The 27,126-nt window shown below is 41.4% G+C and overlaps 1 protein-coding gene across 2 annotated transcripts in view; it reads right to left on the reverse strand.

Moving 5' to 3' along the window:
• Positions 1 to 15,754: 15,754 nt before the first annotated feature.
• Positions 15,755 to 27,126, reverse strand: part of cacna2d3a (calcium channel, voltage-dependent, alpha 2/delta subunit 3a) — a 123,447-nt gene continuing 112,075 nt past the window's right edge. For both annotated transcript variants that reach the window (XM_084916027.1, XM_084916026.1), the window contains 8 exons: positions 26,928 to 26,998; positions 24,921 to 24,996; positions 24,765 to 24,817; positions 24,028 to 24,083; positions 21,704 to 21,818; positions 17,817 to 17,932; positions 16,784 to 16,863; positions 15,755 to 16,674 (listed from right to left, as the gene is read on the reverse strand). In XM_084916027.1, the coding sequence (XP_084772153.1) occupies positions 16,582 to 16,674; positions 16,784 to 16,863; positions 17,817 to 17,932; positions 21,704 to 21,818; positions 24,028 to 24,083; positions 24,765 to 24,817; positions 24,921 to 24,996; positions 26,928 to 26,998 (660 nt within the window). In that variant the 3' untranslated portion in view covers positions 15,755 to 16,581. The remainder of the gene's footprint in view (positions 16,675 to 16,783; positions 16,864 to 17,816; positions 17,933 to 21,703; positions 21,819 to 24,027; positions 24,084 to 24,764; positions 24,818 to 24,920; positions 24,997 to 26,927; positions 26,999 to 27,126) is intronic.

Raw genomic sequence — 27,126 nt, forward strand, 5'->3', positions numbered from 1 at the left:
GTCCTTGGCCACCAGCAGTAATCAGTCAGAAGCACCTTTGCACACTCTCCCACACCACAACAAAACGCCACCCAAATCTTGACATAAAGATTAGAATAAGAATGTTATTAATACATAATGAACTTAATTAATTGCTCTATCAGGGGCAAGGAGCTGATTATGTTATATGAGAAAAGACAATTAAAAAAGATTATAAATGTTATAAAGTGCTGCAATCATAAAATACAGGTTTGCAGTCATGGATATACTTTAAAGCATACAGGCGGGGAAAACCTGATACACCACATTGACTGAAGCAGAGTGCCAAGGATTAAGACTTGACTGAGGAGGAGCATTTGCTTCCAGATTTGTGAAATCTATCTGAGAGCGACACAAACTTATTAATTTGCTGTGTTGAAAATAAGTACAGTAAACGGACCGTGTTATTACCGCAAATGAGAGCGGAGGCCCAGTCGTGGCATTACGAAACAGAGAGAAACACGCTGCTGCCAGTTCATTTATTAAGGAGCAGCGCTGCAAAAACTCCCCCGCACAGGTCACACAGGATGCACTTGCAAGAACTAGAATCGACACATGCACTCATCATAAGTTTTACCATCACAGAAAAATGTTATAGACTGCAGAAAGACATATTTTCCAGCAGCTTTGGCCATCTCTTCTCCTGATGACTGACACCTGGGCTAGTTAGTGCCCTCATTAAAAAGCACTTAATGAAATAAGGTGTTTAAACGGGGGTTTTACACTGAGGTCTTTGTGGTTAATGAATCAACACAGCGCAGATGGAAAAATGGAATAGTTGGATATACAGGTAAAGTCTCACTAGATCCCATAAACCTAACACCTTTTAAAGGTGAATATCCTTCTGTAAGGGACCGTTTCTGCTTGTGGAACATTCACATTTCCTATTGGCTCTGACTCTTCGTGGAGGTGGGGGGGCTTGGAAAGGTCACCTCAGTCCCACATATTGTGTGTCGTGTTTATTTGTGTGATTCGGAAAGGACCAAAGCATTTCTAAAACGCTGCTTCTACATTTGAGCAGTAATTATAAAACTAATAAACACTGTAAGGGAGATTTTGAATTTCTCAAGTCTGACGAGAGTTTGTTTTTCAGATGAACTAAAGAGGAACTGACTTTATGAGAAATTAATTGTGCTCAGTGGATCCAGTAGCCTCTGTAGCCTCGCTGACCTCAGAGAAAGATCGTCGTTCTCATCATCACCAACTGATTCTGTTTAACAAACTGACAGAGGGCTTAATGAGAAACATTCCTTTTGATAAACAGCTAAAAGGCTAAAAAAGTTTAAAGAAAGTTGGAGATAATAGAAGATAATAGGACAGACGTAAGACAGAGAGGGACCAAAAACAAAAGCAGACAGAGATATGAAGGGATTCTGCTTTGGTGAAATGATTTCCTCCTTAAAAGGTCAGGCAGCGGTTAGCAAAACGTGCTCGTTCCAGTTTGATCAAAGCTCCCAGTTTTTGGATTGAATGTCAATCAGCACATACGTCCTTATCAGTGTTTGTTGTTTTTGAAACATGAATGTTTTGTAAGTTGAGCACTAAACTAACACAAGTATTGTGCAAGTCTTAGTTGGATTATTGTGCCGGTGATGTGGATGCAGGTGTCACTGTGAAGTTTCTGGTCACATGTACGTGCACGTATGTGTTATGAAAGAGAGTGAGGGCTGATCTTGCATTAGTGCACTGGTTGAAAACAAGCTTTTTTTCTTGCTTCCCTTCAATACTATATTTCAGACTCCAGTGTGATGAAAATCTGAAAAATTATAGGTCTGAATAATTTATACTTTAGTATAAAGTGTATTTATTGTGATGTTAATTAGATACATGTCTATAAAGTCTCCAAATCAAACAGTTAAGCCCACTTAATCATATTAGAATACAAAATGTTTCAAGCGTTGGTTTAATTTATAACACGGAGCATATGCAATGGAAACTTCAGTAGAAAAAGATCCAATCCCCAGAGAGTGCACGTGCATGCATGTGTACACACATTCTGAATGCTTGTGGCAGCTCACTGACCCGCTCAGTGTGCTGTGTAACTCCTGTTCTGAGAGGCCACCCTTCTTCAGCCATTCGGTTATCCAACTCACATCAAAGCTGATGGAAGGCTGGCCCGTGGCCCAGCGCCATGACAGACTGGCGGGAAGCCCGGAACTCGAGCCCCTGGCTTGAGGCCTGCAGGCCTGGGGCTGGAGGTTGACAGGGCCCGGCTATGAGGGCCTGATGAATGGGTTCTGGCACTCGGCTGGCGATGTGTGTGCGTTTGTGTGCGTGCACGCACACAATACTCGGGCTTTCAGGGAAACGTTTTGATTGGCTGTAGTGTCAGGCAGAATGAGGCAGATCAGCTTTAGGTCTTCTTACACCCAGAAATCTGGTTCCCCAGGATCTCACAGACAAATGCAGAAAGATTTGTGCAAACACATACCACACAACAGTGCACATCATTATATGCGAGGCTCCCCTGAGCCCTTATCCTAGATGGAAGACATTATTCACCACTGACACAGTGAATAATCACGTGCCTTTGAATCCAGAGTGCTCATATACTTTGACTTGAATTCATATAGTCTGACTTCAGTTTAGAGCTTGGAGACAGACCAGTTATCTCATTTATAGGAAATACCTCAGATTTACTTGGAATTGGAATCCATTTTCCACAGCTGCACAAATGCCAAAGTGGAAGCTAATTTCACAGCAAACAAGATGAAAACACATCGGCACAGAAACCACGTTCGACATTTGAACTCAAAATCTAAAATGCATGTGACACAGTACATTATCCGCTAAAGCACACCGAGTTAAGGCACAAACTTGATTTGCTGCTAATCCCATTCTGTTGTTGATTAATAATGTGTACATTTGTAGAAATAGCAACATGACACCTCTGGACTATGAAGGAAAGGACATAAGATAAAAGAAAACACTTGAAATTGTTCCAGATTGGCTTTGAAAGTTAAAAAGTTACAGACAATAGAATAAGGAAATTCTTTCTGACTCAAAAGCTCAAATATGAAACATGAAGAAAACATATTCAGCCCTGCAGCAAAACGGGGGAAATATCTGGTGCCAATATTTTCCTCACTGTCTCATTTTTTCCCTCAGCCCTTCACTCTTACACTTCATGTACTTCACTGTCACACAAATTCTATATTTCTTCTCTCCCCCGTGGCTCTCCCAAACTTTCTCTGGATATCAGTGCGGAGAAATATGGCTTCCTGTTTATATAGAAGACGGCCAGAAATGAAAGTGAGAACGGCGCTCTGCCCACAAACAATACATGGCATTGGTTTCATCGTGCTCTTCTCCAGGATGAAAGTCTTGTGTGTGCACTCCTTTCATAAGCGGCTATATCAGGTACCACGGTGTTAAAACTGTCACCATCTGTGTGTTTTTAGCACTCTGACTCCCATCCAGTCTCCAGCTTAGCTTTTAGCTCATCACTCGTCCTGTGGTTCTTAATGATTGTTGGAGCACTACAGCGTGCCGTCTGCCTAGGAAAACAAGCTAAGACTAACTAAGGCAGTGTGTTAACCTGATGCATCGTGCACTCTGCCACCAGCCCTGAGGCTAGGTTAATGAGACACAATTAAATTATAAAGGCATCCTGCTGTGCCACTTCTTTTTATACTGCTTGGATGGGTCTGCATTAGATGGCAAGTGCCCAAAACACGCATTCTGGAAATGGTTTGAAATATAACTAAATTCAAAAACCATATTGAGGGGAGAGCAACTAAAATATACCAGGTGTTACCGACTGACCGTACAAGAACCGAACTCGCTTTGGTACATTGCGCTGAAATGTCGAGCTGAAGACTTGCTCTGCAATCAACGGGATGTTTAGCAAGCTACACTTCACGAGGAGGGTGTCCGTAAGGCAACAAATACATAATTGCCAAGGAAAATTGTTTCCACTGTCCTGATCGTGCTGTTCCACTCACTATGTCTCTCTCTCCCATGGCGCACCAGTAAAACCAGTCACCCATCCCAGCAACAGTCCAATGCAAGTCTGCAGACATGTTACAGACTTGCACAAATAACTCACTGTCTGCAGAAGAGTTTTTTTTTTCCTCCTTAAAGTCTGAAATGAAGTTGAGTGGAAGTTTATTTGGGAGTGTAGAGCATTTTTGGGTCCTGTCCATTTCTATAATGTGTGGATAGTATTTCATTTCACTTCAATCCTGGAGGAAAAGATACAAAAAAATGTTACCTATGAAGAGAGCGTTGGGTAGTCGTGGAAAAGATGACACAAGCTGTACACGCAGCATTTATGAGAATTTTTGCATTGCTCTGTGTGCGAGCACAAATGTCTTATTTTATGTGCACGTGTGTGCGTGTGTGTTCAGCCTATGGATGTGTATTTGTGTGAAAGCGAACATTCATGAATGTGTATGTTGGATCAGGCTGTTGAAGCTCTCTGTACACTGGCCCTTATAAGGTGCAGGTGTTTTCAGTCAGACCGTGGTTCCTAAGTCCTCACCCGAAGGGTTTTAAGAGACTGACATTCCTTTTAGACCTGTCCCCCTGCACTGTAGCTCGAGGGAGACGGTGTATTAACTTAACCTACTGCAGCCACCAGCTCACTGACTTCTTTTACTGTTTTGGCACAATTCTACAGAACTTCACAGCACAGCAAGCAGATATGCACATTCTCCCTGAATAAAGCTACAACCGTCATCAAATGTGTGTGCCGCCTCTGATGTAAAAGTCAGACGGCACAACATGTAACGTGTCACATCATCTGCTATTTCAACATTAGACTCAGAAAAGGAGCGATGACTGGAGAAATAGGTGAGGGAGGGTACGGAGAAGGAGGAGGACGTGGTTGTTTTCTGCATGATCGTAATATATGGCTGTTCCTCGGACCGCATTGGGCTTTAAGAGAGCACAAATCTCAGACACAAACACACTCTGAAGTAGCTACACAGACATGACTTCCATCTTTAAGCGTGTTTTAAGATGAGACTGTGATCTAGCAGAGGCAAACCCACATCTGTGAACTGACAAAGAAAGGGTGACACTGGCAACTTTTGAAAGTACTGCTTGAAAATTGTGTGTTTAGCTCTTTGTGGCTCCGGTTCAGCTTGAGTTGTAGAGAGTGGCAATGCAACACCATCAAATAAAAAAATAGAAGCATAAGACAGTAGCAGAAGCTTTCAGCGGTATCCCAGAGTAACACGATCGCTCCTCAAGGGAGACGCAGCATCCTCAACTTGACTGTTTAAAACCCGCAAACAGCAGAGAGCACAGATTACAGTGAACAGTGTTGGCTTAACAGACTAACAGCTACACGTCACATCATACGTAGAGCATTGACTCTGACTGGGCAAAATAAAATGAAGCCACCCTGTGATGCTCAGATAAGCTTTAAAACACTGCAGGTATACTTTTTGACGGATATACACGCATTTAGATATTTTGGGTGGATCTCAAAAAAAGACTGACAAACGTTGTTGGCATTCCTGTGTGAAAACTCTGCACTTTTTGAGTTATAAAACTCAAAAATATGAGTGTGCTGTTAATGTCCATAGCAACAGATTTGCGGTGTAAGATTTGGCCTGAAGCATAAACCTGTCTGTGGACAAAACTTTTTTCTTTTAAATGCTTCGGGAAACTCGGTCACGAAAGGGTCTTAAACCATATATCTGCTAAGATAAGAACGATCTTTCCACGGGTGTAGATCACACTTAAAGGACTCTACATGTACTCCGTTTGCCTTCCTAGCTCAGACATCCACTCCTGTGTCTAACAAATCAAGCTGTGCGAATGCCACGGTGCAGTGTGAGCTCAAGAACAGAGAGCTATATTCAGTGCTCACATTTGTTTTATTGATAGAGACCTGAGGTGAAAATTCCATATTTCTTTTATTACATGTCGAACTGCTAAGAATGTGAGCTAAAACATCCCATATGCAGGCGGCTTTCATTTCTTTTATATAAAGTGTTCTTGATTTATGAGCCCACAATGTCTTTTTCCTGCATGAAATAAATTATGGAGGTGAATTCCCCCCCCAACGAAAAAAAAGGGGGGGGGGGATGAGAGACTGAGAGGGAGACAGCGAACCACAGGGAGTGCACAGAGAAAGCAGTAGGGAAGTCCGCGATCCAAAGTGACACCATCTGCCAAGTTTAAGGTGCGTATCTGCCCTCCAGGTCGTTATAACAAGTTATGAATATGGGGCTGGAAAAAAGAAGGTCCGCTCAGCTGTTTAACAGCTTTACTGTTTATCTTCCTGTGCTTAGCTGGGAAATTAACAGGGAAAGTGGGTATTCATTGAACATTTACAAAAATAAACTCTGGTGAATTTCATCTAGGAACACGGTTCATGTTATGAAAACATTGCACGTGTTCAGCTGACAGCCTCATCCACACCAGCCGAGTGCACCATCCAGCTTTGATTCTCTCTGCGCGCTATTGGAAACCATTATGTTGCAAATGCTTTCGGATTTTTGGTTCATATAAACATGTTTCAAAGGATATTTATACTTGACGTCCATTCTTATTAAGTCAAAAGTCATGGCTCTCTGCTCTGTGAGTCGGCACAATCATGTTAAGAACTGTTTTAGCTAATAATATTTCCTATGACTAACCACATCAGGCAATAATTGCACACACGCATTCAGGAATAAGAACTCAGAAATGGCCTAAAAACTGATATACAGAGGATATTTCCATCCAATGACACATCATCAACCACCCTCCATTGTGACTCCAATCAAGCTTCCTTAACCTTGATCTGGATACACCTTCTAAAGCTGTTTGTTTAGTGGTCTGAATAGATGACCGTATCTTCCTTCGCACCAAGATGTTTTAAGTTTGAGTGCTCCACACTGTAGTGGTTAACACATTTGCATGCCACATTAAAGACACCTAGTTGGGTTCCGGGTGGGGACACATATCAGGAAGGGTGTCTAGTGTAAAAATCTCCCATAAGAAATATGCCGATACTGCTGGGACCCCTTATGAACTAAGGGATTGCTGAAAGAAGCTTCTCAGGTTTTTCTTGGTACTTAGAGGTGGGTTTTATGGTTGTAAATAGCTGTATGAGACAAGACACATTCAATATCTAACTGCCAAAAGATGTGTAGCTAGAAATGTACACACACATGACTCAGTACCTGATTTAAATACCCAGTACTTTTGTAAATACCATAGAAAAGAGACGGGGTTTTGGCAAGAGGTTCCCCAAGTCTAACAAGAAAATACCACTAAAAATGTATGATCTCAGGGTGCAAAAGAAAGAGGGAAAAAGAGCAATTTACATGTGCTTTCACCTTCAACTGACTTTCACCCAAGGGTGTAATTTACATTTAAACTGTGGAGGACACATCTGGGAAATACTCAATGCTCCAAAATAATTGTCTCATTCATGCTCATAATGCAATGCGCATACCCTGTAACCCCTCGGCACTCAACACAAATTAGTAGTATATAAACATAATTTCTAAGTCACAGGGTTGGACTTTTTGTAATTTGACATCCTGCCCTGAAATACGTATAGAGAAATTGGCAATACACTCTAATTCTGATTTACTCAGTGTGTTTAAATAGTGCTTTAAAAGAGGACCTTATCACTCACAATGAATTTATTCCATGTGTAAAAAAGGAATAAATATTCAAACTTAAACAGGATGTATAAATTTGTCAGCAGTTCCATCTTGACAAATTTTCCCGCAATGCTGAATTTAGAAAAATTCGAGAGGTCTTAGCATATGTACAGAGACACCAAAGCTCTCCTTTATTGCAGCCACCCTTCGTTCATGCATGCACATTTAAAGAACATCAGAATTTATTTCAACAAAATAAAAATGCTTTTTCCCCACATGCACGTGCTCTCACTTACGTACGTCCTTCTTCTCTCTGTATCAGCCAGTCTTTTCTTTGGGTGATATTTTCCTTTAACAACTTAACATTTCACTGTTTTCTATCAAGCTGCATTTATGCGTTTATGCTTTCAAAGCAATGTAGACTCTTAGAAGTAGCAGAGATCTGGTGTTTTAATGTAGCAGGCATTTAGTGTTTGAAAACCACACACACTGTTTACACCAGGGAGACTGTTAAAAAAAAAAGTATATAAACAGATGCTGGCCAAAATTACTCTTCTGACTCAGCTTGTTACCCTCACTCCATAAATACTTAGTCTATTAGGATCAGGCCCATTTCTTCTCCATCAGTACAATCACGAGGCATTTGGCAGGGCTGGGCTGGTTTGAATGGTCTGCAATTATTTTCTCAGATAAACAGCTCCAGGTCTCAGAGCTGGGAGGCACTCCCATGCCGTGACATAATATATGCCATTATTATTGTGTCTTCTATATCCTATAGTTCTTTTTTTCATTCTGCAGGAAGAGTCCTCCCCCTTTCTACAAGCATCTCTGTCTTGGCAGCAGCGTGTTCCTGGTTACTGGTCGGCGGTTACATGGTCCCACCAACGTGCTGAGTGTTATATTGTTTGTTGTCTCTCTGTGCTCTTTTTTTCTGTCCTTTGTTTTCCTCGCGTCTACATGGCCTCTCACTTTGAATCTGGTTCTGTCTGAGGTTTCCTCCTGTTAAAAGTTTTCCCCTCTCTTTTGCCAAATGGTTGCTCATAAGCAGTTATTGGATTTGTATCTATAATGTAAAATTTGTGTAAACAAAATCCAGTTGAAACTTAAAAGAACGAGAGAAAGGTTTGAACAAAGAAAACTCTTTTTACATAATTTAGATTCCCCAAAGCAGCTACTTTTTGCTTTGATGACAGCTTTACAGACTATTGGCAATATCTTTATCTTTGCCATCTTCACGGGGTGGTCACCTGGGATTGTTTTCAATTAACAGGTGTTGACCTAAACTTAACAGAGGTGGAATGAGTTGGACCGCAGGGTTAAGGAAAAGCAGCCAAAAAGTGCTCAGCATATGTGGGAACTCGTCAAGACTGTTGGAGAAGAATTCCAGGTGACTGCCTCATGGCTGAGAGGATGCCAAGACTGCAAAACAAAGGTGGCTAATATGAGGAATCGAAAACACATTTTGATTTGTTTACATTTTTTTCTTACTACATGCAGTCAGATCTGTTAATCAGAGCTTTAATTACCTGCAATATTTTTCCACTGTTGTTCAGTGCCGAGAACAGTAATTATAGTTACAGTGAGGGCAGTCCCATTGATTAAAATGGAAATCTGAGATAAAGCAGAAGGAACTGAAGCGTATAAAGGAACTCTTCAAAATCATCCGCAACTGTTTACTTAGATAAAGAACTAAATCTAAAGATGTCTAGATTATCTTATGTTTGACTGCTTTGAACCACCTGCGATTATAGTTAAAGTCTGTCCTGAAACATACCTCTCTATTCAAACTGAAGCTAGAATCTCAGCAGAGCTGCAGTTCAAAGTCACAACAAGTGGGAAAAATATACTTATGTGAGGAGGATTTTTGATAAGAACACTGAAAACGAGTTTTTTAAGTAATAAAAGTTGTGGGATGTTGTTCCACCCAAATGTGTTAAGCAATTCCTAAAAAAAACTGACTGTGCACTGTAAAAAATTGTAATATAAAAGTATTTTTACTGTGTATTTTACAGTTTTGTACTGTTCTTCTAGAATATCATTAAATTTACATAAATAGACTGATTTTACATTTCAAATGTAAAATAACATAAAATCACTGTAAATGTAATAAAACATAATTTTCTTGTTTGTTAAATATATCTGTCTGTACATATGCATATTTAGATTGTTAAAATACATTCACAAATGCATCATAATTTCACAAATATTTGTCCGTTATTTGAAAGATTGAACTGTTAAATTCAAATGTAATGCTATGGAAAAATATATAAAATTATTCTTTTTTTTATATCAAATAATGTTATTTAGGGCGATCGTGGCTCAAGAGTTGGGTGTTCGTCTTATAATCAAAAGGTTGCCGGTTCGAGCCCCGGCTCGGACACTCTCGGTCGTTGTGTCCTTGGGCAAGACACTTCACCTACCGCCTACAGGTGTTGGCCAGAAGGGCCGATGGCGCGATATGGCAGCCTCGCTTCTGTCAGTCTGCCCCAGGGCAGCTGTGGCTACAACCGTAGCTGCCTCCACCAGTGTGTGAATGTGAGAGTGAATGAATAGTGGAATTGTAAAGTGCTTTAAGGGTCTCGAAACGCGCTATATAAATGCAATCCATTATTATTATTTAAACCAACTGTTAACTGTATATTTCTGTACATTAAAGTATTATTATTCATAGTGCCGCATTCATTGACCTTGTTTATAGGTAATTTCATTGTTTAATCACATTAAATTGTTAAAGTTAAAGTTATTTTCTGTTATTTTCTGTTATTATTTTGGTGCCCCAGCTGCTGGAATATTACTGTTTTTTAGGATTTTTTTTTTACAGTGTGTTTTACTCTAAATTGTAGAACTGACTCAATAAAAGCAACTGAAAGAAACAACATTTCATTGAAATATCGCATATAACTCACACAAATAACTAAAATGCAAGTTTTTAGTGTTTTGGCTTTTCATTGAGTCAGTTCAACATTTTTAAGTAAAATTCAATCAAATGTGTTATTGCGTGGAACAACTTGCAGTAACACATTTAAATTTCAGTATGCTACAATATGTATGGGTTTTTGTGTCTGCCCATGCTTGTGATAAATATTTATTCTTGTACACAGGACTGTTTTGCCGTGAGTTGGGGTTAATGTATAAGACTAACAGAGCAGTGGAGGATTTCACACCCAGCTGTGGAAATAAGTTGCAGTGAGCGAGAACAGAATGAAAGCCTATTCAGCAGAGAATGAAATAACATACAGTGAATGAGGTGGAAATAAAGTTCACAAGTTTAAGTGGAGGACGCTTTCAGAAAGGGAGGAGGGAGAAGTAGTCTGCAAGCACACAGTAGCAGATGCTGATTTGTGATTTCTCTCACACGTTTTATAAATGATGCTGGCCTTTCAGAAAGATTAGTCCACATTTCTACACTCAAAGAGGCCAAGGTTAACTACCAGTTTGGAAACACACACTCTTAGGCTTTGTTATCCGTAGCTTCCTCGTGACTTCCTCTCTTGGCCATTGTCTCCTTTAAACTCAACTTCTTGGTCTGACAAATCAAATTGTGTGTTAGTTCCTTTTCCTTTCCAAGTAATGACACACTGCAGGATTTTTCTATTACACAGCTCATTAATAATACTCTTTATACACTCGCAAGCAAGCAATATTAAATCACAAACACACACACACCCACCCATAGACATGCAATCATATGCACATAAAGCCTCTGGGCTATGACGAGATCATGTCTCAAGTATATAGCAGCTCTGATTATTTTTAATTGCAACATGGAACTGCAATGGTTACATAAATGACAGCTCTAATCAGCTTGCTCCCCGGGACTCTCTTCCAACTCCAGCTCTTGAAAAACAAACAGACGGGGTCACATCCCGGCTCGGCTCGACCACAAAACACACATCAGCACCCAGCATTACTTGCTGTGATGTCATACACTTTAAACGCTCCAGACAGTTAGTTTGAGAGAGAACAGGAGGACCGAATACATGCAGCACATGGAAGTGCATACTGTGCACATAAGCATAAAGGTGTTGGCACAAGTGCTCATGTGCACCCTGACATGTGCAGATACAGTGAATGGATGTGATGGTGGTTAGAGTAAGAGCGAACAGCGGACTTAGAGTACTGCAACCGGCGTCAATGGCAAGCCTTTGGATAGTTCTAGGGTCAAGAGGGTAATGATGGGTGAGGGAAGGGTTAGAAAGGAGTGAGAAATGGGGTGTGTGAGGGACACTAGGGCATACAAATGTCACATGGCTGCAGAGATTGTTTTTGTCAGGGCCTGTGGTTGTAACCTTAGCCTTTCTTTCACTGCTCTGCTATGTGAAATAAGGGCGTTGAAATCCCTAGGCCAACCTTACACACAACATGGGGCTCATCAGTCTGACCAAATTTGCACGTATATACGCGTCTTTGATTAGGCACTCACAGGCGCATATATACAAGAATAGAAAAACTATACAGGACATAAACAACATATAGTACATGTTGACGAGTACTGTGTCTATGTGTGGCTATTTAACATGCACCACATGAGAAAAGCAAAACAAGCATAGCACCTGCATGCAACACATGCAAACACAAACAAATGCAAACACTTGCACATGTGCCAGTAAGAGCGAGCATTTAGCTCTGTCTACACAGAGTTCACAGAGGGTTAGCCGGAGCGGCTCTCTAGCTCGGGTATAAAGATACAAATCAAACTTGACAGATGGACACACACACACGCATACACGAACCTCTATAAAAGTTTGTAATGTAACCGCACCATGCCCAGAGACGCCACGTACCAAAAAAACACTACATCAATTATCATATCAACATTCAGCCTTCATCGGCACAGCGGGATTTATACCACGCTGTGGGGGGAGCCAAACCCCCAATCGTCCCTAACTCATTGATCGGTCCTTCATCCAAGACAAATATGCTGATACTGATGAACTGTGATTCGAGGAAATGCTAAAGTGCTCACAATACTCACAGCGGTTCCCAGTCCCAACACAATGTAGAGACCTGGGGACAAACCAAGGCTGGGAGCCAATGGCGTTGCTTGCTTTGGGCTATTTTATTTTATTTAACCTTTATTTAACCAGGAATGTCCCGTTGAGATCAAAAACCTCTTTTTTTGGTATGGTATTGTTCGACCACCTACCCCGCTGCAATCAGACCGCCTTTTCCCTCCATTGCCTCCCTGACCTCCAATCTAGCTTTCCTACTTTCCCTGCTTACCCTCCCCTCTCTCCTCTTCCACACTCCTGACTGTCCATTCTGTTAAGCTGGCCTGCACACTGAAAACAGACTGGGTGCATTTGAGTAGCAGAGGCAAAAGCGGGGGGCCCATTTAGCCACTTCCTGTTTCAGGGAGCCAATAAGTATGCCCCTCCAGGCCATTGCTCAGTTTGCCATGTGTAAGCCAATGAGGATTTTCGTGGACTAGATGAGTTGGCAGAGGTCAGCTTGTAGCTACAAAGACTCTGCTGAATATGCTAATGCTGAAAAATCTCACTCAGCTTGTTTGCACAAACACAGGCTGGAATGCTAAATATCTGCCTGATTTGTTCTGGTTTTGTTTTTCAGCGTGTGGTTGACGAAAGTAAGCTGACTGTCACAGATAATTGATGAACTTCAAGCCTGTGAATTACGGACACTCTGTTCACCAAATGTATACTGCATGCTAATCCTAACCAGAGTTCAAAAACAGTGAGATATAGTTTCTCAGCTTCTCACACTAGCTTTCTCCCATTTTCTTGCTTTCTTGCACAGACACACACACACTCACACGAATATACAAAGTGTATTAGTACAGCTGGCTGTCAGGTCCTCTAGCTCACCAAGAGGTCTCTAAGTACTGAAGGCTTTTCTTCCTGTCACAGCATGGGGTAGGCAACTATTTCGTAGCGTACGTGTGTGTGTTAAGAGCACATGTTTTCTGCTCGCTGCTCCAACCTTGGCAGCAGCGTGTCTCCTGACACCCACAGGAACAAATTTGTCTTTGGGGTCTGCTTCGGCTTTTTCCGATGTGTGAGTGCGCGGGTACATGTGAGTCGACAGGTCTGCTCATTATCACTACCATGGGCAGCAGGGAAAACGGTGAAGGAGAGTGAAAGAGGAGGTAAACAAGGGCAGAGCTGAGGACATGATGGCAAAACTAAACACGCCATTGATGAAAGCCGAGCTACAAAAGCGCAGTCGATGTAATAAACCATTAAACCCTTTAAGCGCAGTCAGGCCATCTTGCAATAAGGGCTTTCCTATCATTGTTTCTCTAAATTAAGACATTTGCTGTAGTAACCCCAATCTATGCAAGTATAAGATTACTCGCAGACAGTGGGTTGCAGTGCTGATGCTGCTAGTCACCCTGTGGAATGTGGACAGAATAGTGTGTGTGTGTTTTCCCAGCTTGTCTCAGCTCTGCTGTGTTGTGGTCAACGAGCCTGTGTGTGGTCCTGGTGTGGTTCAGCTGCTCAGAATCATTTCCATTTAAACATATCTGTGGTCCTCGAAGCAAACCACCACTGGTATCCACGCCATTGGAGGTAACACCGAAAGTTTTGCCCTTTGCGTGACCGCCCATGCATATTATCGTCCATCGTGCATGTGCATACATATACATCGTGCATGTATGCAGAAATGCCTGAATGTGCGATTCAGCCATCGCTTGTCTTCCGATATATTAGCAAAGGAGATTTGTCTTGTGCATAATGGTGAACAGAGTTAGAGTAGCATGAGTGCTGATGGATATGTTGGGCCCCTTTAGGGCATTGTGTCTAAGTGACTCCTCTCTTAGGGGTTCCTCCCCACCTCAAACAGCAGTGCAGATTGGATCACTGGGAAGGAATGCGGATGAAAATACCCCCACTGTTTGTCACTTAGTTCTTCTTTGAGTGTTTCTTCTCTGACAGATGGGGATGGCTTTTTCAAAGGCTCTTCTTCAAATTAAGTTTGTCACAGTTAAAGTTAGTTTCTTTTCCCTCTTTCATTGTTTTCCCTCCCCCTGTTTCTTCCTACTTTATTAAAGTGTTTTTGTCACTGTCACCTGTGTGCATAAGCAGCTGCGTGCTGTGGGAAATCCAGAAAACAGAGTGGAAGCATTTGCAGGCATTTTTAGCATCTGAATGGTTTATGTATCCATCAGCGTGAGGGCAAAATGGCTTACAGAAAACACAGATGAACATTTATCACTCACAGGAACAAGGAAGGGGGCAACAGGGCTGCCATTGTGGCAACACCCCAGAAAGAAGAAAGCTTTCCCAAGTCTGCCTTTTGTACACACACTGGATGCACTTTCCCATAACTCATCTGGCAAACAGGAAGGAATCACAGACTGGGTTGGATGCGTGTTGACCCAAAACAGCTCCAATCCCATTATGCAGTGATAAATGACCCACAAGCAAGTCAGGGAGTCTTTGGACCAGAGAGAGAGGAAGAGAACTGGGAATGATTAAAGTCACAAAGTTCTGCTGAAGGGACGATTTCAATTAAACAGAGGAGAATAGATTAGACCACTAGGACGCTGAGAATTACCTCGCCGCTGGAGCTGGAGTTTCACAGACCAGGCTCGTTGAGAGGTGGGGAAAGAGAGGGAGATGAAGCATGTCCCATTGTTGACCACAGGGACCTCGGTGTTGATGTGGAGGCCACAGCAGAGCTTCCTCTGACCGGCACTGAAAACGTCTTTGTTGCTTTTTATTTAAACTACAGCATAACATATGTATATGTGGCTCTCTTTGCACTACTCCAAAAATTGTGTTACTGCATGTATGCGTACATGTGTGTGTGTCAGAAAAGTGTCTGTTCCTATGCAATTCCCTGGTCTATTTCTAAGCAAATACAGATGGTTGTTGTGGTTGGTCTTCCATTCCAGTGTCGTGGTCTTTATTGTTTCTTTGAACGGGAGGATGAGCCTCTGGGGCAGAGGGGGTACGTGAATGACAAAACAGTGAAACACCAGATGAACATGCAATTCCACACGCACACACACACACACACATGGTTGCTGCATCTCTGTTTATGGGGAGGTCACAAAGCAGCCAAATATTTCCCCAGACCAAGAGCAGACACTGTATTAATCAGTCAAATCTGCCAAAAACAACAGCGCAATATATGAAAAGCAATAATTCATATTTCATCTCGTGTTTTAGCGAATATCTGCTATGCTAAGCTCCTTTCGACAACAGCTTTCGACAACCACATAATTTTTTTTAACATCATTTTATTTCAAAAGTACATAAACAGGACCAATGTTGTTTAATAAGGCAAAGCTCAAATATTAACAACCACTCACATCAGAGGACTCAAACATCTCATAGTCACAGTTTATGGGTACCACTTGCAAATCATAAATAAGACTCTTTTGTTACAATATATTTTTTATATACATACACTAGAACTCTTTTATTTTCTCATTGTGGAAAAAAACCATTAACAGACAGACATTTCATCACAACCCCAGCCACATATAATCATCATCAGTATGATCTGTGTTTTCTTTTTTTTAATCTTCATAAAAAGTCAAAGTTGGCCATGTGTATCTGTCTTTATCCATGTGGGTGTTACGTGGCTTTAATACCCAGTTCCAAGCCCAGCTACAGACCCAGCCCATTAGCTGCTACCTGAAAGGACTGAACGTTGTGGTGCTAGTGTCTGTGGGTATTACTCAACCACTTGTGCAGTTTTTAAGCTACTAAGTGCATTGTCAGCATTATTACTATGTGATTCTAAACTTTGTATCTCCTCAAAAACCTCTGCGCAGTTCACGTGATATTGCTAAAGCACCTTAATTATTACTACTTAGCAACTGTATCCATTATTAATCCTTTCAGATATTTACCTTGTAGGATGGCACGTCAGGGCTAGGGACTTTGTAGGTGGTGAGTTGAAATTGGGCACAACTTTATATGGGGCAGGAGTGTTTTTTGTTTTTTTTGTTTTTTTTCGGTGGCATCATTGCGACTCTTTTGCATGCCGAGCCAATCCAACCCAAGTAAAGTTCTCAGTGGAGAGGCATGGTCAGCTCTGGTCACCTGGGGAACAACGCCACAAGTAGGCAGAGCAGTGTCGTAGCAAGAGACTGCGTAAGATTCACAGCTCCCCCACACTCCATTGAGTTTTCCTAGAGAAAGAGAGGGGCATTATGGGAACAGATAAGTTTTATTTGAATCAGAGGTATATGAAACAGGACTTTTACTATAGTGAGTTATTGTACATTGCAGTACATGTACCTCTGGGTGAAAAGGGTGGCAGGTGTCTGGGCGCCTCCTGTCCTTTTGCATCTTCAATCTTTCGCACTTCAGAGATTCATTATGTGCAGTTGGAGTTAAGGCAATATAGAGAACATGTACACTCAGCATTACTCCTGCTGGAGTATATTTCTTGTTTGAATTCAAAAGTAATGCCTGTTTGTGTGTGTGTGTGTGTGTGTGTGTGTGTGTGTGTGTGTGTGTGTGTGTGTGTGTGTGTGTGTGTGTGTGTGTGTGTGTAGAGTAAAAGTGAAACAAGAGCCAATTCTGAGCGATGTTTGATGAGGTTTCTTTTGTTGCACAGCAACAAAACAGCATGCTACAGTGAGCACCCCACAACAAAATAAACACTGGTGGACATGTATACACAGCGTGACTGCAGTGCATAAAATTTCAAAGAAATGCATATTGTAGGAGAATTCAGCCAGTTATGTGGTGACAAATTAAGTTCCTTCAGTCTCCAGCCTTTCCAAGCTAGCTGTGTCTGCTGTTGATCCAATCACAGCGTGGCATGTGACAAAGTCCAAACGCACACACACAGCCAAAAAAACGTGATGTCTCATTGCCTCAGCTTTGGTTCTTGTCCCATACAGCAATTAGATCGCTTACCCACAAGAGGTAGAGTGTAAACAAACTTTTTACTTTAAAATGTTCCACTGAATTCATAAACAATGGAAATTAACTATAAAAAATCTAATTGTGAAAGTTATGAGGTGGAGGAGAAACGTCTACTAAAAAGAAAACAAGACAACATTTATATTTATCTCAGCAGGGGTTTGAAAACCAAAGAATAATCAATCCTCTCGTACTCATCTGGTTATTCAATCCCAATAAAGTTTGACGCGAGGTGATGACTACTAGGAGAGTTTGTTACATTTGAAGCCATTTGATGAATTTACACACTTTTTTACAGAGTAGAGTAACTTTACGTAACCCTGTCGCTGTTATATGTCTTGCTTTAATATCATTTGTATACATATACTCACAACCTTCTCCCTCACACCTCAGCGAAGGATATACATGATTTCGATGGGGTCCATGGTGATTGGCTCAAACATGCTGCAGTCACACTTGTTGTCCACCACCACCATGAAGAGATTACTGCTGGGGATCTGCTGAATCACAAAGGACCTGCCAATCACAGCACGGACAGCCAGATAGAAAAAGAAAGAAAGATGGAAAAGGAAGAGGGAACAAGAGACAGTTTAAAGTGAGATCTGGCTAGCAGTCCAGGAGCATGGGTATGATGTAAATTTCCATGTGTGTCACGGGATTTGTGTTATGAGTCTTCACATGCTCCCCTGGCAGAGAGGAGAAGGACTCTGAAGAGACTCCACTGGATGCATGTCAAGAGTATGAAGTATCTCACCGCCAGCTGTCAATAAACATACAGCGACACAGACAGACTCACACCAGCGTACACACATATATAGTTTACACACATACTTGTCTAACTCACTCCATCCGCCCCTCTTCCTCGTTCTCTTCCTTTCCTTTTCTTAAGGCTTTGTTGTACCCTATCCAAGGCAAGCACCAATGAAGTGTTGCCGAATATAAAACACTCCAAAGGGAGACAAATGGGAACCACACGTTTGTGCTTACAGCTTCCCATGGCTGTGTTTTACTGGTCTGAGAGATCAGGCCTTGCCTCGGCCTCCTGGCCGGTGATTTATGGCTGTGGATAAGCTTTATTAAGAAGAGAGGTCGTAAAGATGATCTCTTCTTTCTATCACCCTTTCTTTCTTGATCTCCTGCTTCTCTGCTTGCTCTCTTTTGCTGCAGCTGGGTGATTTATCGAATTCGCTCTGAAGCATTTATCAGACACATATGAAAACACGCACGTGTGACTGAGTGAACACACACAGATGTAAAAAATACTGTATACACAAACGCACTTTCTCAACTATTGTGAAGGAGAGCTTGAACAAAGACAGAGAGGGAGAGACCCAATAGATCCAAACAGACCCAATACGTACAGGAATATCTCCATCTTTACTTATTCAATACCATGACCAATTTAATCTGACCACAAACAGCCTTCAATCCCCGAAGAGTGCCAATCCGCTGCACTTAATACACTTATCCCAGCACGACCGGCCAAACCAAACCAACCAACTCAGCAAACACGCCAAACCAGTTCCAATCAGGGTGAATTAGGATCTGCTGATGTTTAATAATCTGTGCTCACCCCTGCACAGCGCCGGTCCAGTCCAGCGCTGCCCGCTGATAGAAAGCAGAGCAAGTGTTTTTGGAGAAAAGACTTAAACACATCCTGACAGCACATCTGCTGGCCTTGAACATACCCAGAGCTGGGAAAGGGAGCATCACACTGCATACGAATGCACACACACACACGCACTGATGTGTATAATGTGCGCAGATACACAAGTGACAGACAGCAATGCATATCACAAACACAGATAGCGTAACAGACAATTTGTTTTTAATGTTGCCTCATAGTGCTGTGGCCTCTACATTTTGGCTGGCGGGGAGACAGACAAGGACATCCAACATGTTTCTCTGAGAAAAAATAACGGACAACCTTTTAAACAATGTGGAGACTCACGTGGGAGACAAAAGGAAAAGCTAGAGCTTGATATATAAAGCTGAGAACTGTAGGAAAGGATTACGACATATGCAGTCGGAGAAAGACTTCTTTTTAGTTTTGACAAAACATAACACATCTTACACATTCTACAGCTGAAAGGGATGAACGACTATCCCGGCTAAATAATATCTTGTTACTTATGATAACATAATGCTAATTCATGGGTGCCGGTCAAGCTTAGTTGGATGAGCAGGCGACCATGTGCTGCGTATGCGTGGCCAGCCCAGGTGGCTGATCTGTGGCCCTTTGCCGCATGTCTTTCCTTCCACTTTCCTGTCAGTCTTCACTGCATCTATCTAGCAAAGCTGAAAAAAGGCCAAAAAAAACCTATATATATAAAAAAAGATAATGCTAATTCACAATACATTTTGTAATGCTTCACTATAGTTTCCAAGCTGGACATAGTCTCGTACATTTCATGGAAAAATCATTCCCTGCACAGGTTCGGATAAATGTTTTTTTTTTCTGTATCCAGCCGAGAATGTTAATGTTTTTCTAAGGTTTTAATAACTGCACAGCATAACCATAAATGCATGTCCAGCATGGTTTTCAGAAATATCTGTCATCACAGTTGAAAAATTTGACCAGTAATTACTGTGTGCAATTTAACTCTTACTAATTCGAGTCGAAATTGCTCCAACAAAATCTCAACAAACAGATAGATGAGTTTTAAGAGGAATGCTGTCATTTTATTTCCACGTCTCCTGTTACTTTAGGGGAAAAACGAGCACCGTGATTCCAATATTCTCCTTTTACACATGATTCCACTGCATGCATCTGACAGGGGGGGGCTCTCTGGATAAGTTGATGTGAAATATGATGAGGATACTGGCACTAAAGTTGGAAAGGAAGATTATTTATAAAGAAAAATGCAACTATTATTATAGTAATTATTATTACTTTATAATTTCTTTAAAATTATTTCAAATGCATTTGCAGAATTAAAATCCATTTTTAATGCTGAATTAAAAATGCCCAAAAGAAAACCTAAAACTGTACACCTGAAGCTGCTCCTCACTGCAAGTTTCAACCTCTTTCTTTTCTTTCTTTTTTTGGTGACTTGAATCGTCCCTCTTGGTTGAGAAAAGGAAAAGGAGCATGTGTCTTTGGAAGATATACAACCAGGATTATTGTCACTAATGGTCCCACTGAAGACCTTCTCTGGTTGGAGACGCTCTCTTTGTCCTGAATCTCAAGTTACCATCTAGAAAAGCTACAGATGCATTAATAAAGGTTAAATCATCTTATTGGGGGCGCTTAAGTTACCAGAGCACTCGCTAGGGTTTGATGTTTCTTACGTTCTGTCACACTAATCGGGGAGTAGGGCGCACACGTACGAAATCTGACACACACATCCACACAAAGACTCAAAATGCAGTAAAGAGAGGTTTAGCAGGCAAGAGCTTAGGATATATTTCCTAGAGCATAAAGCATACACACGTGTCCCAATGAAAATATAAGAGAAAGGCTTCAGTCAGGCTGTAACTTGAAACAGATGTTTATCGCCAATAACCTCTAATACAAATATGAGCTATAAAATTCCATATAAGAGAAATAAAAACTCCATTTTACTTTGTCAAATTCATTGTGTTTTAAAAACGATGTATTTGAAGGCGGCATGTTGCTGAGCACACAGCTTGTTCCTGCTAATCCCAGCTCTGGTGTCATCATCGCAGATTATACCCTCTCCTCTGAAGCAGGCTTCAGCATGTGTGGCTGGGCATGGGTGTCTCTATGTAAGGGTCTCGCTGTACCTCCAGCCACACCACAGTCCTGGCTCCGAAAGCGGAGGATACCCCGCTGACCCTCTGGGGCTGCACCGACAGCGGACACACATATACACTGAGACACACACACAGAGCTCTGAGCTCCCTGGCAGTTCCACAGCTGGGAGCAATGAAGGCCCCATTGCAGGGATCCAGAGAACACCCCACAATTGCCTGACAGAAAAGCCCAAATTGTTAATGGGGACCACACTCATTTTCCCATTTTTAAAGGAAGCCTTTTTTCCACCTCTCTCCCTCATCTCTAAATGCCTCGTATTTCAAAACGCTCACTGTGTGTGTCTCTGATGGATTACTCTGGATAAAAGCGTTTTCAGCAGACAAATGATTTAAATGTGCTTCTCATTATTCAGGATTATAAAGACAAAAATATGTCGCCAAGATGAGAGCTAACAGGATCATTCATTTTTCATAGTTGTTCTATGGTGGACAGCTGATAACCAGCGGCTCTTATTGTTGATGTCACTTGTAGCTAATTGATGTTTATGTGTCTGTTTGTGCATCCCATACTTGATGCAGCCGTCGCAGTCAATGTTGCCGGTGTTCTCTTTGATGGTCCTCTCGGAGATAAAGGCCGGGTACTCTGTGTCGCACGGTACCTGCATGGTCCGACCTGTCCTCTGAGCTGCGAGGTGGGAAGAAGAGAGAAGGCGGCGAGAATGAGCGAGACATTCAGCCAGAGACGGTGGAAAAACTTTGAACCACCCGTTTCAAAATCAAATAATAGCTACGCAAGGAGTTACACAAACACACAGTTAAACACACCGCGTCCATGTAAATGTTCACGTTTGAAAGAAAACAGCATTTCTGCACCAGAGCTGTCTCTTGTCCTGCTGGAAATATTTCCAATGTAAATCTAGGCCAGTCATTCTCACAGCATTGCTTGAACTTTCCTGCCACCCAGAGGTTTGAAATGACCCTGCAGAATGGTCGCTTTAAAATGTCATTAAACGCTTATTTAAAAAGGGTCGACATCATCCAAACGTAGTGTTTTCTTTTAACATAAAGAAACGGTTTAAAAGCTGAATCGCAGCGCGTTACACATCTTTGCAGAGAGGCTTGTAAACGTGGGTGATTATGTGTGTGATTTGGATGCTGCGGTTTGATTATTAAGAATCAGGAGTGCAGCACGATTCATTGTGTGTGTGTGAGAAAGAGTGCACTGTAAATAAACTATATGGATGTGAGAACGCAGCCTACATGTATAAACGTCTGGGATTAGTTCAGCTTGAGAGGTTGTGTAGATTGGGTTACGGCTGCTAAATGATGGTGTTTCAGCTGTGTGTCGCAGGCCTGCGTCTTTATTGTGAAAAGATATAGAAAGTGGCCAGCCAGCTGTGAAATTGTCTCGACTACTTGGTGAGCAGCGATGCCCAGCTTCACTTCATTCAGGATTAAAGTGTGCAAGGAAAGCATTTAGACGTAGACTTTCATTTTGTGGTTCTTCCTCCCCCTTGTTTCACACACTAAATATTTTCATATTAGTTTTGGCAAGAATTAATGCTCCAATATGATGCTGCTTAGTGAGGCTTTCATTTCAAACAGGCGAACGGTATTCGACACTCCATAAAGCATGAGGAATCACAGCATTCATAGCCTGGCAGTAATCATATGTGTGTGATTTCGTGGAAGTGAGTACGAAGGAGCAAAAAGAGAGAAAGGAATGAAATACAACCAGAGAAAAGGAGAGAACATGATAGACTGGGTGACACATGAGAGAGACCTTTTTCTTGTGTTACCAAACGGCTATTGCCGACCACCATCACCAATATGGGATAAGACCTTACAGATCATAAGATCACATAAAATAACCCCTCTGGACGCACAAAGAAGATTGTGTGTACAGAGACATGTATACAAAAACTCTGAAACGCTGAGGTCACTTGAGGTAATGGTCTGTTTTGCTTTTTTTCTCTTTTCTTGCTTTTAGGTTTTGGATTGCGCCTCTTTATTCTGTTTTTCCAGTGGTCACACTGACTCAGACCAAAAGGAAATGGAGGGGAGATGGTGAGGATGAAGACATGAGGCCAGTGGTGAGGACGTTGGATGTTTATTCTGTATGCAGTGTTGTCCCCTGTGAACTCAAACATAAGTATAAAGCAGTGCGTCACGTTTTTTTCTTTTGAAAAGAGCAACGGAATGAAAAAAAGGATTTTCAGTGAAAAATTAGACGCATTTTTAACTGCGACTCTTTTCTCTCTGCTTTGTGAGGCAGGAAAGATCAGACTAAAAATAAAAATAGAAAATCTACACGTATTTCAGAATTTTTCAGATTCAGAAGAAGCTATTTTACACAGTCTGAGGTAGTTGAATTCAGCTTTCCTTGCTACACAAAGTGTTTTTGTTTGATTTTTCTCTAATATGTTAATGAGAATATGTTGTTGTTTGTAACTGTTAAAACAACTGCTCGATTATCAAATCCTTTTTTAACCTATTTTAACATTTAAAATTCAAAACAAATAAAAAATGCACTTCAATCAGGCTTAAGTGACAATATTAGTTTAAATATATGCAACAGAAATTTAAAATAAAATTCTGAGCCACTCAATAATTCAACTCGCCAGCTGATTAGTAAATTATTTTTCTAGCTCTTTTGATTATAATCATTAATAACCTTTTAATGACAAAATTATTTTAAAGTTTGCATCTTGTATGAATGTTTATAATAGATTTGAGTGTTTTTTATTTAAAAAAAATATAACATTACAACCATTGCAGTTTGTCCAACATTGTTATAACTGTGTTGAGACAGCGGTAGAGTGCATGAGGTTGTGTGAGTGCTGTTTAGATGGAAAGCCGGAGATCAAGCACATCCCCAAAGAGATTGTTCTTACCTTTAGCGGTGAGGTCAGAGTACCACCAGCTGTACAAGTTGAACTCAAACAGGAATCTAAAAAGGGAGATGACATCAGCGATAATCATATCCAACATATGCTGATATAACATGTACTGCATACTAAATGGTTTCTCTGCAAAGTAGAGAGCGTTAAATTGTGTAATTTTGCAAATTATAACTTTAAAAGTGAAAGTAAATAAATATCTACAGACAACCTCTTTTCGTGTTAAGTTTCAATTACAATTTAATCTGAACTCTACACAGTTCTGTAGAAAAAATACTATATTTTAGAAGACAGCACATTAGCATTAACTAACTGAAAATTAACAGATCATTACAATTTTCAGACTGACTATATGCACATTATAGATACTCAGTTTAATGTGGTTTTGTGCTCATTTCTACACAGTGATATCGACAAAAACACGTCTCCACTATGACAGACTGTAAAATGAATACTGACAGATCAATCCTCCCATGATGCACTGTGGCAACAACAGACCACCCAGGAAGACTCCAAAACCACAATGTGGCACCACAGGAAACATCAGGTAGCCATTACTGCTCATGATCACCGAGGATCATGTCAACGTACATGTGGAGACACTCGTAAACAAACATACAGTTCATACTCACAAACACACATCAAATCTAAGCCCTAAAAAGGACATACGTGCAGCAAACTTGTGTTATTAGAAACAGACATGAGACATTCTCACATACACAAAGTCTTACATGACAAGCTCAGTCAGAATCCACTTCACAGCTGAGAAGAAAGCGAAGTAGGGCTAAAGAAAAGAAACAGATATCAGACACATGTAGGCCCAGCTTTGCGCTGCATGGATTACAAACAAAGAGGCTGAAGAGCTTCAAAACATTTGCAGGGCTCACGTCCAATAGCGTGCGTCCACTGTCGCTACTTTCTGAATAGACCCAACATAGAGCCTGGTAGTCATATAGAGTCACCCTGCGGAGACAAAGATAGAAAAACAAAATAGAGAATGAAACAGAATATCAGAAATAGAGATCAGCTAAATCGTTTGAGGACAATGCAGCCCTGATAGGGTGATATAAGTCTTGATTCACACACTCTCTTTAGTATTACATGCCTGTGGGGCCTTTTGGACTGCTGTGTGGGAGCAGGAAGAAAAGATCCCACCTCTGCTATAACTGCTCCTTTGCCTACCAATAATATATTGGATGGATGTGGCAAGAATGGGAAAAGGAAAGCATGTGAAAGCCGAGAGCTTCCTGAGAGGTTCCTCAAAGTGATGTAGGAAGGTGGGTGAGTGTATGTGTGTGTGTGTGCAGATGATTTGGGGATATTGGGGGGATAACAGAGGATTTAGAGGCTTAGTAGACCCTGAGGGTGTGAGATCTAGGTCTGTCTGGGTGAGGTTATTGAAGGCGTTTCTAACTTGCACAAACACGCACACACTGGACACTGTTCTTATAGCCTTTGGACAAGTTCCTGTATACTTGACAGTGCTTTGTGTGTGAACGTTTGTCCAAGTATGTGTGTGATGTCTGAGCGGGCCCAGTATATCTGCAGCCCTGGGCGATGTTCAAACCAACCTCGGTCACAGTACGGGTGACACACAGCTCCAGCACACCGCCAGGAACCAATTAGCACTAAGCCAGGCCACATAATAGCGTTAGCAGCAAATTCAGACCAGTGCAAAAATCTGAGTTTGTGTGCGTTTGCGTGGATGTGTGATTACTTTATGTCAATGTGGGTGTGTGCGAATACTCTTCATTTTCTCAGCATAACATCACTTTTTATGGATTTCTCTTCTCCTGCTTGGAAAGATGGAGAGGATGTAAAGGGAACTAAAAATTATTCCTGTGCATTCATCTCCATGCAGCGTCTCGGTGCTGACCAATAAATTCAGGCTGGCAGTTGGTTTCATCTTTAAGTCGTCCACTTTAAAATGTCATTAACAAAAAAGAAAAGGCACATTAATACTTTACAGATGGCACTGGGTTAAGACAGATCACACTGGAGTCATTAGTGTTAAGATCTGAAGGCTCTGTTACTCATCACGCTAATACTTCACCAACACGAGTCATATTATTCCTTCATCAAACGTCGACCTCAATTCTAAACAATCCCTCTTCAGCCAACATTAAATATTCAGTGAAAGCACTTGTAGGCCTGTTTGTTTTCATGGGTGGATCTGTAAACTATTTGCTGTCAGCTTTTGATGTTCATCCCTATGACATACAGGCGTGGTTGTCTACTTGTGTGATCATTTGTCACCCGTGATTTTTATACACTGAGACAGCACAGCACAAATCTCTTCGCCCACGTCCTGCAGGCAGAAGAACAGCCTGGCTGCAGTATTGTGGTAGAGACGTAAACGTGGCCATAAGCTTCTGTGTGACTAGATGTGCAACTAAGTTCAGATTCCACACATGACGCCACGGGGGAATTACACTGTGTGTCTGTCTGTTTTGGCATTCCTACTCTGTGAAATTAGGAAAGGTATCCTCTTGGATTAGACTTCCAAATGAATTGCAGAATCTTGCCACCCACTGCTCTCGGCGTTTTCCAGGATACACAGCATTGCAACAAGTCTAATAATTGTGTGTCTGTGTGTGTGACTTCAGGTTTTGTCCTAATTCTTTTGTTTCGGGGAAAGATTTGCTGTAATCCCCTAATGGAGAACTTTGCTGAGTGAGGGGTCGGAGTTCAGCACAGAAAAGCTCAACATGATTGGCCAAGTTAAGAGCTGTCAGCATGAGGGGAGACGTGCTCTCATTCTGTAGCCTCCCTGATATTATGTACATACATTTACACACATGCAAACACTCACACTCATGCGTGCACTTGAGCTGGCATGTTCAAGTACACCCTCAGACAGACACACACGCACATATGCACTTTGAAATACTTACCTCTTGAAAGAGCCCATCTGCAGAAGCTTATTCATCACAGCCCCTTCTGCTTCACCAAAAAAATTCCCGGTCTGAGAACAAAAGGAAAGGCTTTTGTTTAATTAAACGAGTCAGAATAAAGTCTTTATGTTCATTTAAATGTAAATTGTAAAAAAATTAGTAGTAGATGGATCCCTTTTTGCACCCAAACCCTGGAACT

Source organism: Perissodus microlepis, chromosome 20 (assembly GCF_051167445.1).
Source record: "Perissodus microlepis isolate ML-2025 ecotype Zambia chromosome 20, ASM5116744v1, whole genome shotgun sequence".
Lineage (NCBI taxonomy): Eukaryota > Metazoa > Chordata > Actinopteri > Cichliformes > Cichlidae > Perissodus > Perissodus microlepis.